We start from the raw sequence: 13,829 nt of genomic DNA on the forward strand, positions 1-13,829 counted from the left end.
ACCGCACATTTCACTGGCTTCCAGTTGAATCTCGTGTCCACTACAAGACCATGGTACTTGCTTATGGGGCAGCAAAAGGAACTGCCCCTCCCTACCTTCAGGCTATGCTCAAAACCTACACCCCAACCTGAGCACTCCTCTCTGCCAACTCTGGTGTTTTGGCCCTCCCACCTCTACAGGAGGGCAGCTGCTGCTCAACCTAGTCCAAGCTAGGACAATATTTCCCCTGAACTAGGACAGCAAAGTCCCTGCCTATTTTCCCGAAAACATCTGAAACCCTACCTCTTCAAAGAGTATCTTAAATAATCCCACAGCACCCCTTCTCACCCCTTCTCACCATTAACTTTTTACTTACTGTGATATGTGGTTGTCCCACTTAGCTATCTTAACTGTAAGTATGTAACTGTACGTCAGTCTGGATAAAAGCATCTGCTAAATTACTACAATGTTTTTTTTAAATAATGTAAAAACCAATATAGCACTGTGAAGCGCAGAGCCTGAGCGCTGACGTTATTAATAGCATGTTACTTACAGCCACTGGGCCAAATTTAGGTGCTTAAACAGAGCCCAAATCTGCCATTTTCAACCTGTTAACGGGCACGTGTGTAAAGGGCTATGGAAGCAAGAGATGATACAAGTCAGTAATGTGTGCCGAGACAGCTGGGGATGCACAGACCTTCCTCATACTGGAGCAGAAAATAAAGGTCACATAAAACATGGCCAGTGAATAGTATTAAATACATAACTTTTTAAACAACTACACAGTAGGCTTGCTTTTTTGAGTTGCATTGACTGTTGTTTTTAATGGTATCCTTATAATATGACTGGTCCAGACCAGTATGTTGTTGTACACAGTTTATTTGAGCCTCTATTTCTGCTTCTGAATGTAATTAGAGTTGCTTCAGCACTAAGGCAGCATCGCTCACAGCCTATCTGAGCAGCCATCTGCAGAAGTGTGATAAAACAGCCACGTGGAGGGGGGTGTGATGGTGTGAAATAAGTTGAGCTAGCCATTTCACAAGAACACCCTCCCAACACCAGCTCATGGTCAGAAATACTGCCACTCCTGTACCACTTTCAGCACTCTGCCAATCTGTTCCACTCGAAGAGCATCAATACAAATTTATGGAAATCCATCCTTTAATATGAATGACATTGGTAATAGTAATTGATAGTAATAGTATATCCAGTCATTACAACTAGAGAGGGCTTAGAATGATGAGGTCAGTGGCACATAGTGACTCGTTTACCTTGAACTTGTGTCTGGTACACCACAAAGTACTTGTCATTCCCACAGCTCTCAAACTCTTCACCATGGCAGCGGTGCAGGCACATTTCCTCATCCTCCATCTCATGGAGGGAGAAGTGGGGGGTGGGGAACCCACAGAGACACCTGTCTCCAGCTAGAACCGCTAGGGACAGCTCCTTGAGGGCAGGAAGGAGGGAGGAGTGGGATGTCAGAGGGAGAAAGATATATGCATATGATACACATGCACACAACACTATAGCTGTGTTTAATACTCATACTAACCGCACTAACCATACTATTTTTGACGTAAATTGAGTATAAAGTATGCTTATTGATCATAGTATGGATATAGTTAGTATGCCAAAAGTTCCCGGATGACATAATAAATTCGCCAAAATACGAAGTATAGATGCAGTGGACACTATTTCAGTGCTTTTAGGGTCCATAATGCAATTTTTCAGGAAATGGGCATGGCTTCATAATTTTTCAGATTTTAAGAAAATTGAGGAAAATATGCAGCCGAAGTCCGATGAGAGGGCGGATATGTCACGACTTCCGCCGAAGTCGGCTCGTCTCCTTGTTCGGGCGGCGTTCGTCGACGGCCGACTTCACCGACCTTCTAGCCATTCCCGCTCCATTTTTCATTGTTCCATGTTTTGTCTTGTTCCCCGCACACCTGGTTTACATTCCCTAATCACATTGTGTATATATATTCCTCTGTTCCCCCCATGTCCTTGTGTGGAATTGTTGTGTGTTACGTGTTTTATGTGATGCACCAGGCTGGTTTTCCATGTTCCGTGTTTATTTCACAAAGTATGTTTATTTGGTAACTATAGCTTTTGTGACTGTTTTCGCGCTTTTGATTTTGACGCAGTTGCGTCCGTCTGCTGTTTGCTCCTGCCTAAATAAAGTGTACGCCTGTTCACAACTCTCTGCTCTCCTGCACCTGACTTCGCTACCAGTACGCAAACCCGTGACAGAATACCACACCGCCCATGGAGTCAGCAGGAGCTGGAATCCCGGTTAGAGGAGTCGAAGAACGCGTCCGAGGACACTCGGCGATGCTGCAACATCTTGGCGCCATGATGAATCGCGTTGTCCAGACCACGGACCACTGGGGGAGACAGGGAGTCTCTCCAGGGCCTCGACCAGCACAACCAGGGGTATCTCTACCCTCCCCTCCTGGATCCGATCCCAGTAGGATGCTTCTCTCTCTTCCCAGGGAGTATGATGTGACGGCAGCACGGTGCCAGGGGTTCCTATTACAGCTGGACCTTTACCTGGCCACCGTTCACCCAGCTCCATCTGGAAGGGAGAGGGTGTCCGCCCTCGTCTCATGCCTCTCAGGGAGAGCTCTGGAGTGGGCAAACACCATGTGGGGAGAAGGAGATGCGGCTTTGGACCACTTCGAAGAGTTCACCCAGTCTTTGACAATCCGCCTGAGGGTAGAGCGGCGGGGGAGCGGCTCTTCCACCTGAGGCAGGGGACGAGGAGTGCCCAGGAGTTCGCCCTCGAATTCCGGTCTTTGGCCACCGGAACAGGATGGAACGACAAGGCCCTTAACGACCACTATCGATGCAGCCTGCCCGAGGATGTCCGGCGGGAGCTGGCCTGCAGGGATGCCATCATCACCTTTGACCAACTGGTGGATCTGTCCATCCGGTTGGATAACCTGCTGGTCACCAGCGGACGTCCAGAGAGGGCTCTGTCGGTTCCATCTTCCAGCACCCCCGCTCCGGTGCCCATGGAGCTGGGAGAGGCTGCGCTTAGGGAGGCTGGAGGAGGGGCCTTCACGTGCACCATCTGTGGCCACAGAGGGTACACTGCTGGTCGGTGCCGGGTTGGTCCCTCTGGGAGTCGAGGCAGCAGGCAGGGCTCTCTGGCGTCACCCCAGGTGAGTAGGCACCACTCTCATCCAGAGCCCTCTGTTAACCACCTGTTTGTTCATGTTTGTTTTCCTGAGTTTTCCCCGCATAAGGGACTCATCGATTCAGGCGCGGCTGGGAATTTTAATCAACAGAGCGTTCGCCCTTAGTTTAGGAATTCCCGTGGTTCCTGTTAGACCTTTCCCGGTACACGCACTGGATAGTCGACCATTAGGGTCCGGGTTAATTAGGGAAGCCACCATCTCCCTGGCCATGGTGACGCGGGGGAGTCACGAGGAGAGAATCCGTCTCTTCCTCATTGACTCTCCTGCGTTTCTCGTGGTACTAGGCCTTCCCTGGTTGGCTCGTCATGACCCCACCATTTCATGGCAACAGAGGGCTCTAACGGGGTGGTCGCGAGAGTGCTCGGGGAGGTGTGTAGGGGTTTCTGTTGGTGCTACCACGGTGGAAAGTCCAGACCAGGTCTCCACCGTCTGCATCCCCCCCAGAATATGCCGATTTGGCTCTCGCCTTCTCCAAAAAGGAGGCGACTCAAATAACACCCCACCGACAGGGGGATTGTGTGTTAAATCTCCTGGTAGATGCTGCACTTCCCAGGAGTCATGTGTATCCCCTGTCGCAAGCAGAGACGGTGGCTATGGAGACATATGTCTCTGAATTACTGCGTCAGGGGTACAGTCGGTCCTCCACTTCACCCGCCTCCTTGAGTTTCTTTTTCATGAAGAAGAACGAGGGAGGTCTGCGCCCGTGCATTGACTATCGAGGTCTCAATCAAATCATGGTGAGGTACAGTAACCCGCTACCTCTCATCGCCAAGGCGATTGAGTCAATGCACGGGGCGCGCTTCTTCACAAAACTGGATCTCAGGAGCGCTTACAACCTGGTGCGTATCCGGCAGGGAGACGAGTGGAAGACGGCGTTCAGTACCACCTCAGGGCATTATGAGTACCTCTTCATGCCGTACGGGTTAATGAATGCTCCATCAGTCTTCTAATTCTTTGTAGAAGAGATTTTCAGGGACCTGCACGGGCAGGGTGTGGTGGTGTATATCGATGACATTCAGATATACTCCCCTACACGCGCAGAGCATGTGTCCTTGGTGCGCAGGGTACTTGGACGACTGTTGGAGCATGACTTGTACGTCAAGGCTGAGAAATGCCTGTTCTTCCAGCAGGCTGACTCCTTCCTATGGTATCGCATTTACACATCAGGGGTGGAGATGGAGAGTGACCGCATTTCAGCCGTGCGTAATTGGTCGACTCCCACCACGGTAAAGGAAGTGCAGCGGCTTTTAAGGTTTGCCAATTACTACCAGAGATTTATCAGGGGTTTTGGCCAGGTGGGTGCTCCCATTACCTCACTGCTGAAGGGGGGGGGTCCTGTTTGTTTGCAGTGGTCGGCTGAGGCAGACAGGGCTTTTGGGCACCTAAGGGCTCTGTTTACTTCGGCTCCCGTGCTGGCCCATCCGGCTCCCTCTTTGGCGTTCATAGTGGAGGTGGACGCGTCCGAGGCTGGGATAAGAGCCGTGCTCTCTCAGCGCTCGGGCACGCCACCGAAGCTCCGCACCTGTGCCTTCTTCTTGAAGAAGAAGTCCTGTCGTCTCTTCCCTTTGCCCGTTCTCCCTACGGCCCTACAAACTGAGGAGGCCTTGTTTACACACGTCTTCTGGCACTACGGGGTACCTGAGGATATAGTGTCTGATCAGGGTCCCCAGGTCGCGTCGAGGGCCTGGAAGGCGTTCATGGAACGTCTGGGGGTCTCGGTCAGCCTTACCTCAGGTTTTCACCCTGAGAGTAACGGGAAGGTGGAGAGAATAAACCAGGATGTGGGTAAGTTTCTGAGGTCCTATTGCCAGGACCGGCCGGGGCAGTGGGCAGCGTTCGTGCCCTGGGCAGAAATGGCCTAGAACTCACTCCGCCACTCCTACACTAACCTCACCCCCTTCCAGTGTGTATTGGGGTATCAGCCGGTTCTGGCTCCTTGGCATCAGAGTCAGACCGAGGCTCCTGCGGTGGACGACTGGTTCCGGCGCGCGGAGGAAACATGGGATGCCGCCCATGTCCACCTTCACTTTCTGGTCTGCGAAATACCAGCAACAGTGTGTGAAAAGCTTGTGAAGACTTACAAAAAACGTGTGACCTCTGTCATTGCCAACAAAGGGTATATAACAAAGTATTGAGATAAACTTTTGTTATTGACCAAATACTTATTTTCCACCATAATTTGCAAATAGATTCATAAAAAAATATTACAATGTGATTTTCTGTTGTTTTTTTTCCTCATTTTGTCTGTCATAGTTGAAGTGTACCTGTGATGAAAATTACAGGCCTCTCTCATCTTTTTAAGTGGGAGAACTTGCACAATTGGTGGCTGACTAAATACTTTTTTGCCCCACTGTATGTTACATGTTTGAGTCGTCATGTGCATTAGTATCACAATTTCTAACTTATTTGCATTCATTTTTACTTACACTTGTGTGTTGACTCCATATTAATGTTGGTTTTAAGTTTTGGCTGACTTTTCTTAGCGGATGTACAGTCATCGCGAATTGAATTATGGGGCGTTTAAGGCCCGGAGTGAACATAATTGTACATTCGCAAACTCACTCAAAAACGAGGGATGAGGGGATTACGTTGCCAACTTCCCTTGCTTGGCTTATTATTTGGACCAACGACAAAGATGGCCATGGGGATTCCCCCAAGGGCAAAAGGCGAGGGTAAGTGGAGGAGGGTGTGTCTTATGAGTTTGAAACGCAGCCCTAGTAGCTCCTTTGAAAGGATAATGTTCGTTTACAGTATAATAAAATTAAGTAATAGTATATACTATGTAGTATGTACTCATTAAGTATGTAGTATACCGTATGTTAGTATGGGTATTCGAACACAGCTAATCTCTTTCTCTTCCTCAGCAAACAAGCAAACACACATCAAAATCTGACATCACAACAAGTACATTTCCCTCACCTTCTCTGTGCAAAAGTCCACACACTTCTCCACTGACATGTTCTGGATGACAGCGCTGATGGGCAGGGCGAGGGTGACGTTGTCAGGTCTGTGGAAGCACCCCTTAAAGATGGCACTCCCATCTGAACCAAGGATAAACACAACCAACACAACATACTAGATTAGTATTGATCACTAACCCATTTTCGTGTGTGTTCTGACTGAACAAAGCTTTCAGTTTAACCCCTATAGTATCCATCGACCCCTCCCTTGGCCTTGCTAGGAACCTAACACAGAGCAGCCTGCCCTGACCCAGCAGCATCCTGCCCTGACACAGAAGCGGCCTGCCCTGAGCCGTTGCCATAACACCAGGGACTGCCTGGCTCTCCTGCACTGGCTGTCTCAACAACCTTCCTCCCCAGACTGTCCCTACGGGCAACAACAATGCACACAGGCCCAGCCATACTGTAGAACAGCAAACAGGCCCAGCCATACTGTAGAACAGCAAATATCAGGCCCAGACATACAGTGAAAGAGCAAATAACAGGCCCAGCCATACAGTAAAACAGCAAAATAACAGGCCCAGCCATAATGTAAAACAGCAAATAACAGGCCCAGCCATACAGTAAAACAGCAAATAAAAGGCCCAGCCCTACAGTAAATCAGCAAATAAAAGGCCCAGCCCTACAGTAAAAGAGAAGAAAAACAGGCCCAGCCAAACTGTAGAACAGCAAATAACAGGCCCAGTGTCACGGTCGTCCTCCTCTTCATCTGAAGAGGAGAGGCGAGAAGGATCGGAGGACCAAAATGCGGCGTGATATGTGTTCATGTTGAATGTTTAATAAAAGAAAGAACCGAACACCGAAACACTATACAAAAAACAGTAAACAAAATAACAACCGTGAAGCTAATGCGAGCTGCGCTGAAACAAGCCATCAACATAGACAGAATCACCCACCAACCAAGGACCAAGCGGCGTGGTAAAGGACAGCGACGACAGCAGCGGCAACAGCAACGCAATGAGGAATGGACATGGGACGATGTATTGGATGGCAAGGGTTGCTACAAATGGGAGGAGATCCTGGCGGGATAGGATCGCCTTCCATGGGAACAGGTGGAGGCAGCGAGGAGAGCAGAGGCAGCCGGAGAGAGGAGCCGGCGATATGAGGAGGCAGCACGGCAGTGCGACAGGTACGAGAGGCAAAAAAAGTTTTTTGGGCGGGGGCCGACGAGGTGTGGTACTAAGCCAGGTAGCAGACCTGCGCTCACTCCTCGTGCTTATTATAAGCAGCGCATTACTGGTCAGGCACCGTGTTATGCGATTAAGCGCACGGTGTCGCCAGTACGTGCCCATAGCCCGGTGCGCTATAGGGCAGCCCCCCGAAAGTGCCATGCGAGTGTGGGCATCGAGCCAGGGCGTATGGTGCCTGCTCAGCGTGTCTGGTCGCCGGTGCGCAGTTTTGGTCCAGGGTATCCTGCGCCGGCTCTGCGTGCTGTGTCTCCGGGGCGCTGGGAGGGTGCAGTGCGCCTCTGCCTGCGCTCCGCTCGTGTCGGGCAAATGTGGGAGTGGAGCCTAAGGGAGAGGTGCGTGTAGTAAGCACTAGATCTCCCGTGCTTACCCACATCCCGGTTCAACCTGTGCCTGCACTCTGGAGGGTCCGGGCTAGAGTAGTTGTTCAGCCTGGGGAAGTGGTGCCAAGGTTGCGCACCAGAGCTCCAGTGCTCCCCCACAGCCCGGTCCTTCAGGTGCCTCCTCCTAACACCAAGCCTCCTGAAGGTCTCTCCAGCCTGGTGGTTCCTGTGGCAGCCCCACGCACCAGGCTGTCTCTCTGTCTCCTCCCTGCAGGTGGTCCCGCCTGTCCGGCGCTGCTGCCGCAGTCTCCCGCCTGTCCGGCGCTGCTGCCGCAGTCTCCCACCTGTCCGGCGCTGCTGCTGAAGCCTCCCGCCTGTCCGGCGCTGCTGCCGGAGCCTCCCGCCTGTCCGGCGCTGCTGCCGGAGCCTCCCGCCTGTCCGGCGCTGCTGCCGGAGCCCCTCAGCGCAGAGGCGCCAGAGCCCCTCAGCCCAGAGGCGCCAGAGCCCCAAAGCCCAGAGGCGCCAGAGCCCCTCAGCCCAGAGGCGCCAGAGCCTCCGCCCCTCTGTCCCGAGCCTCCGCCCCTCTGTCCCGAGCCTCCGCCCCTCTGTCCCGAGCGTCCGCCCCTCTGTCCCGAGCGTCCGCCCCTCTGTCCCGAGCGTCCGCCCCTCTGTCCCGAGCTTCCGCCCCTCTGTCCCGAGCTTCCGCCCCTCTGTCCCGAGCTTCCGCCCCTCTGTCCCGAGCTTCCGCCCCTCTGTCCCGAGCTTCCGCCCCTCTGTCCCGAGCTTCCGCCCCTCTGTCCATTGAGAAGAGTTGCCATGGTTAGGAAGCCACGGAGGCGGACTAATACAATGGTGAAGTGGGGTCCGCGTCCCGCGCCAGAGCCGCCACCGCGGACAGACGCCCACCCAGACCCTCCCCTATAGGTTAAGGATTTGCGGCCGGAGTCCGCACCTTTGGGGAGGGGGGGGGGGGTACTGTCACGTTCTGACCTTTATTTCCTTTGTTTTGTATTTATTTAGTATGGTCAGGGCGTGAGTTGGGTGGGCAGTCTATGTTTGATTTTCTATGATTTGGGATTTCTATGTTTCGGCCTAGTATGGTTCTCAATCAGAGGCAGGTGTCATTAGTTGTCTCTGATTGAGAATCATACTTAGGTAGCCTGGGTTGCACTGTTTGTTGTGGGTGATTGTCAATGTTGATGACTTGTTTCAGCACAGCTCGCATTAGCTTCACGGTTGTTATTTTGTTTACTGTTTTTTGTATAGTGTTTCGGTGTTCAGTTCTTTCTTTAATTAAAACATTCAACATGAACACATATCACGCCGCATATTGGTCTTCCGATCCTTCTCGCCTCTCCTCTTCGGATGAAGAGGAGGACGACAGTGACACCCAGCCATAATGAAGAACAACAAATAACAGGCTCAGCCATACTGTAGAACAGCAAATAACAGGCCCAGCCATACAGTAAAACAGCAAAAAAAACAGGCTCAGCCATACTGTAGAGCAGCAAATAACAGGCCCAGCCATACTGTAAAACAGCAACTAACAGGCCCAGCCATACAGTAAAACAGCAAAAAACAGGCCCAGCCATACTGTAAAACAGCAAATAACAGGCCCAGCCCTACAGTAAAACAGCAAATAACAGGCCCAGCTCTACAGTAAAACAGCAAATAACAGTCCCAGCCATACCGTAGAACAGCAAATAACAGGCCCAGCCATACCGTAGAACTGCAAATAACAGGCACAGCCATACTGTAAAACAGGAAATAACAGGCCCAGCCATACTGTAAAACAACAAATAACAGGCCCAGTCATAGTGTAAAAGAGCAAATAACAGGCCCAGCCATACAGTAAAACAGGAAATAACAGAACCAGCCATACTGTAGAACAGCAAATAACAGGCCCAACCCTACAGTAAAACGGCAAAAAAACAGGCCCAGCCCGACAGTAAAACTGCAAATAACAGGCCCAGCCATACTGTAAAACAGCAACTAACAGGCCCAGCCATACAGTAAAACAGCAAAAAACAGGCCCAGCCATACTGTAAAACAGCAAATAACAGGCCCAGCCCTACAGTAAAACAGCAAATAACAGTCCCAGCCATACCGTAGAACAGCAAATAACAGGCCCAGCCATACTGTAGAACAGCAAATTACAGGCCCAGCCCTACAGTAAAACAGCAAATTACAGGCCCAGCCATATTGTAAAACAGTAAATAACAGGCCCAGCCATATTGTAAAACAGTAAATAACAGGCCCAGTCACTGTAAAATAGTAAATAACAGGCCCAGTCATATTGTAAATCAGCAAATAACAGGCCCAGCCATTCTGTAAAACAGCAAAAAAACAGGCCCAGCCATACTGTAGAACAGCAAAAAACAGGCCCAGCCATACTGCAAAACAGCTAATTACAGGCCCAGCCATACTGTAAAACAGTAAATAACAGGCCCAGCCATACTGTAGAACAGCAAATAACAGGCCCAGCCATACTGTAAAACAGTAAATAACAGGCCCAGCCATACTGTAAATCAGTAAATAACAGGCCCAGCCATACTGTAAAACAGTAAATAACAGGCCCAGCCATACTGTAAAACAGTAAATAACAGGCCCAGCCATACTGTAAAACAGTAAATAACAGGCCCAGCCATACTGTAAAACAGTAAATAACAGGCCCAGCCATACTGTAAAACAGTAAATAACAGGCCCAGCCATACTGTAGAACAGCAAATAACAGGCCCAGCCATACTGTAAATCAGCAAATAACAGGCACTGTCATTCAGTAAAACAGCAAATAACTGGCCCAGCCCTACAGTAGAACAGCAAATAACAGGCCCAGCCATACTGTAGAACAGCAAATAACAGACCCAGTCAAACTGTAAAACAGCAAAAAACAGGCCCAGCCCTACAGTAAGACATCAAATTACGATCCCAGCCATACTATAAAACAGCAAATAACAGGCCCAGCCATACAGTAAAACAGTAAATAACAGGCCCAGTCATACTGTAAAACAGCAAATAACAGGCCCAGCCATACTGTAAAACAGCAAATAACAGGACCAGCCATACTGTAGAACAGCAAATAACAGGCCCAACCATACAGTAAAACAGCAAAAAAGCAGGCCCAGCCATACTGTGGAAAAGCAAATAACAGGCCCAGCCCTACAGTAAAACAGCAAATTACAGTCCCAGCCATACTGTAGAACAGCAAATAACAGGCCCGGCCCTACAGTAGAACAGCAAATTACAGTCCCAGCCATACTGTAAAACAGCAAATAACAGGCCCAGCCATACTGTAAATCAGCAAATAACAGGCACTATCATACTGTAAAACAGCAAAAAACAGGCCCAGCCCAACAGTAAAGCAGCAAATAACAGGCCCAGCCCTACAGTAGAACAGCAAATACCAGGCCCAGCCATACTGTAGAACTGCAAATAACAGACCCAGCCATACTGTAAAACAGCAAATAACAGGCCCAGTCAAACTGTAAAACAGCAAAAAACAGGCCCAGCCATACTGTAGAACAGCAAATAACAGGCCCAACCATACAGTAAAACAGCAAAAAAACAGGCCCAGCCATACTGTGGAACAGCAAATAACAGGCCCAGCCCTACAGTAAAACAGCAAAAAACCAGGCCCAGCCATACTGTAGAACAGCAAATAACAGGCCCAGCCATACAGTTTAACAGCAAAAAACAGGCCCAGACATACTGTAAAACAGCAACTAACAGGCCCAGCCATACAGTAAAACAGCAAAAAACAGACCCAGCCATACTGCAAAACAGCGAATAACAGGCCCAGCCATACTGTAGAACAGCAAATAACAGGCCCAGCCATACTGTAAAACAGCAAATAACAGGCCCAGCACTACAGAAAAACAGCAAAAAAAAGCTCCAGCCCTACAGTAAAACAGCAAATAACATGCCCAGCCCTACACTAAAACAGCAAAAAACAGGCCCGGCAAAACTGTAGAACAGCAAATAACAGGCCCAGCCATAATGAAAAACAACAAATAACAGGCCCAGCCATACTGTAGAACAGCAAATAACAGGCCCAGCCCTAGAGTAAAACAGCAAAAAATAGGCCCAGCCATATTGTAAAACAGCAAATAACAGGCCCAGCCATACTGTAAAACAGCAAATAACAGGCCCAGCCATACTGTAAAACAGCAAATAACAGAACCAGCCATAATGAAGAGCAACAAATAACAGGCCCGGCCATACTATAGAACAGCAAAAAACAGGCCCAGCCATACTGTAGAACAGCAAAAAAAACAGGCCCAGCCATACTGTAGAACAGCAAATAACAGGCCCAGCCATACTGTAGAACAGCAAATAACAGGCCCAGCTATACTGTAGAACAGCAAATAACAGGCCCAGCCCTACAGTAGAACAGCAAATAACAGGCCTAGCCATACAGTAAAACAGCAAATTACAGGCCCAGCCATACTGTAAAACAGCAAAAAAAACAGGCCCAGCCATACTGTAGAACAGCAAATAACAGGCCCAGCCATACTGTAGAACAGCAAATAACAGGCCCAGCTATACTGTAGAACAGCAAATAACAGGCCCAGCCCTACAGTAGAACAGCAAATAACAGGCCTAGCCATACAGTAAAACAGCAAATTACAGGCCCAGCCATACTGTAAAACAGCAAAAAAAACAGGCCCAGCCATACAGGAAAACATCAACTAACAGGTCCAGCCATACAGGAAAACAGCAAATAACAGGCCCGGCCATACTGTAGAACAGCAAATAACAGGCCCAGCCCTAGAGTAAAACAGCAAAAAATTGGCCCAGCCATACTGTAAAACAGCAAATAACAGGCCCAGCCATACTGTAAAACAGCAAATAACAGGCCCAGCCATACTGTAAAACAGCAAATAACAGAACCAGCCATAATGAAGAGCAACAAATAACAATTTGTAAGTCGCTCTGGATAAGAGCGTCTGCCAAATGACTTAAATGTAAAATGTAAACAGGCCCGGCCATACTATAGAACAGCAAAAAACAGGCCCAGCCATACTGTAGAACAGCAAAAAAAACAGGCCCAGCCATACTGTAGAACAGCAAATAACAGGCCCAGCCATACTGTAAAACAGCAAAAAAAAGCTCCAGCCCTACAGTAAAACAGCAAATAACATGCCCAGCCCTACAGTAAAACAGCAAAAAACAGGCCCGGCAACACTGTAGAACAGCAAATAACAGGCCCAGCCATAATGAAAAACAACAAATAACAGGCCCAGCCATACTGTAGAACAGCAAATAACAGGCCCAGCCCTAGAATAAAACAGCAAAAAATAGGCCCAGCCATACTGTAAGACAGCAAATAACAGGCCCAGCCATACTGTAAAACAGCAAATAACAGGCCCAGCCATACTGTAAAACAGCAAATAACAGAACCAGCCATAATGAAGAGCAACAAATAACAGGCCCGGCCATACTATAGAACAGCAAAAAACAGGCCCAGCCATACTGTAGAACAGCAAAAAAAACAGGCCCAGCCATACTGTAGAACAGCAAATAACAGGCCCAGCCATACTGTAGAACTGCAAATAACAGACCCAGCCATACTGTAAAACAGCAAATAACAGGCCCAGTCAAACTGTAAAACAGCAAAAAACAGGCCCAGCCATACTGTAGAACAGCAAATAACAGGCCAAACCATACAGTAAAACAGCAAAAAAACAGGCCCAGCCATACTGTGGAACAGCAAATAACAGGCCCAGCCCTACAGTAAAACAGCAAAAAACCAGGCCCAGCCATACTGTAGAACAGCAAATAACAGGCCCAGCCATACAGTTTAACAGCAAAAAACAGGCCCAGACATACTGTAAAACAGCAACTAACAGGCCCAGCCATACAGTAAAACAGCAAAAAACAGACCCAGCCATACTGCAAAACAGCAAATAACAGGCCCAGCCATACTGTAGAACAGCAAATAACAGGCCCAGCCATACTGTAAAACAGCAAATAACAGGCCCAGCACTACAGAAAAACAGCAAAAAAAAGCTCCAGCCCTACAGTAAAACAGCAAATAACATGCCCAGCCCTACAGTAAAACAGCAAAAAACAGGCCCGGCAAAACTGTAGAACAGCAAATAACAGGCCCAGCCATAATGAAAAACAACAAATAACAGGCCCAGCCATACTGTAGAACAGCAAATAACAGGCCCAGCCCTA

At 49.1% G+C, this 13,829-nt stretch overlaps 1 protein-coding gene across 5 annotated transcripts in view; it reads right to left on the bottom strand.

The window, feature by feature from the left end:
- LOC135514028 (sialate:O-sulfotransferase 2-like) overlaps positions 1-13,829 on the bottom strand; it is a 115,404-nt gene that overhangs the window by 17,898 nt on the left and 83,677 nt on the right. For all 5 annotated transcript variants that reach the window (XM_064937163.1, XM_064937162.1, XM_064937159.1 and 2 more), the window contains 2 exons: positions 6,099-6,220; positions 1,251-1,425 (listed from right to left, as the gene is read on the bottom strand). In XM_064937163.1, the coding sequence (XP_064793235.1) occupies positions 1,251-1,425; positions 6,099-6,220 (297 nt within the window). The remainder of the gene's footprint in view (positions 1-1,250; positions 1,426-6,098; positions 6,221-13,829) is intronic.

This window comes from Oncorhynchus masou, chromosome 25 (assembly GCF_036934945.1).
Source record: "Oncorhynchus masou masou isolate Uvic2021 chromosome 25, UVic_Omas_1.1, whole genome shotgun sequence".
Taxonomy (NCBI): domain Eukaryota; kingdom Metazoa; phylum Chordata; class Actinopteri; order Salmoniformes; family Salmonidae; genus Oncorhynchus; species Oncorhynchus masou.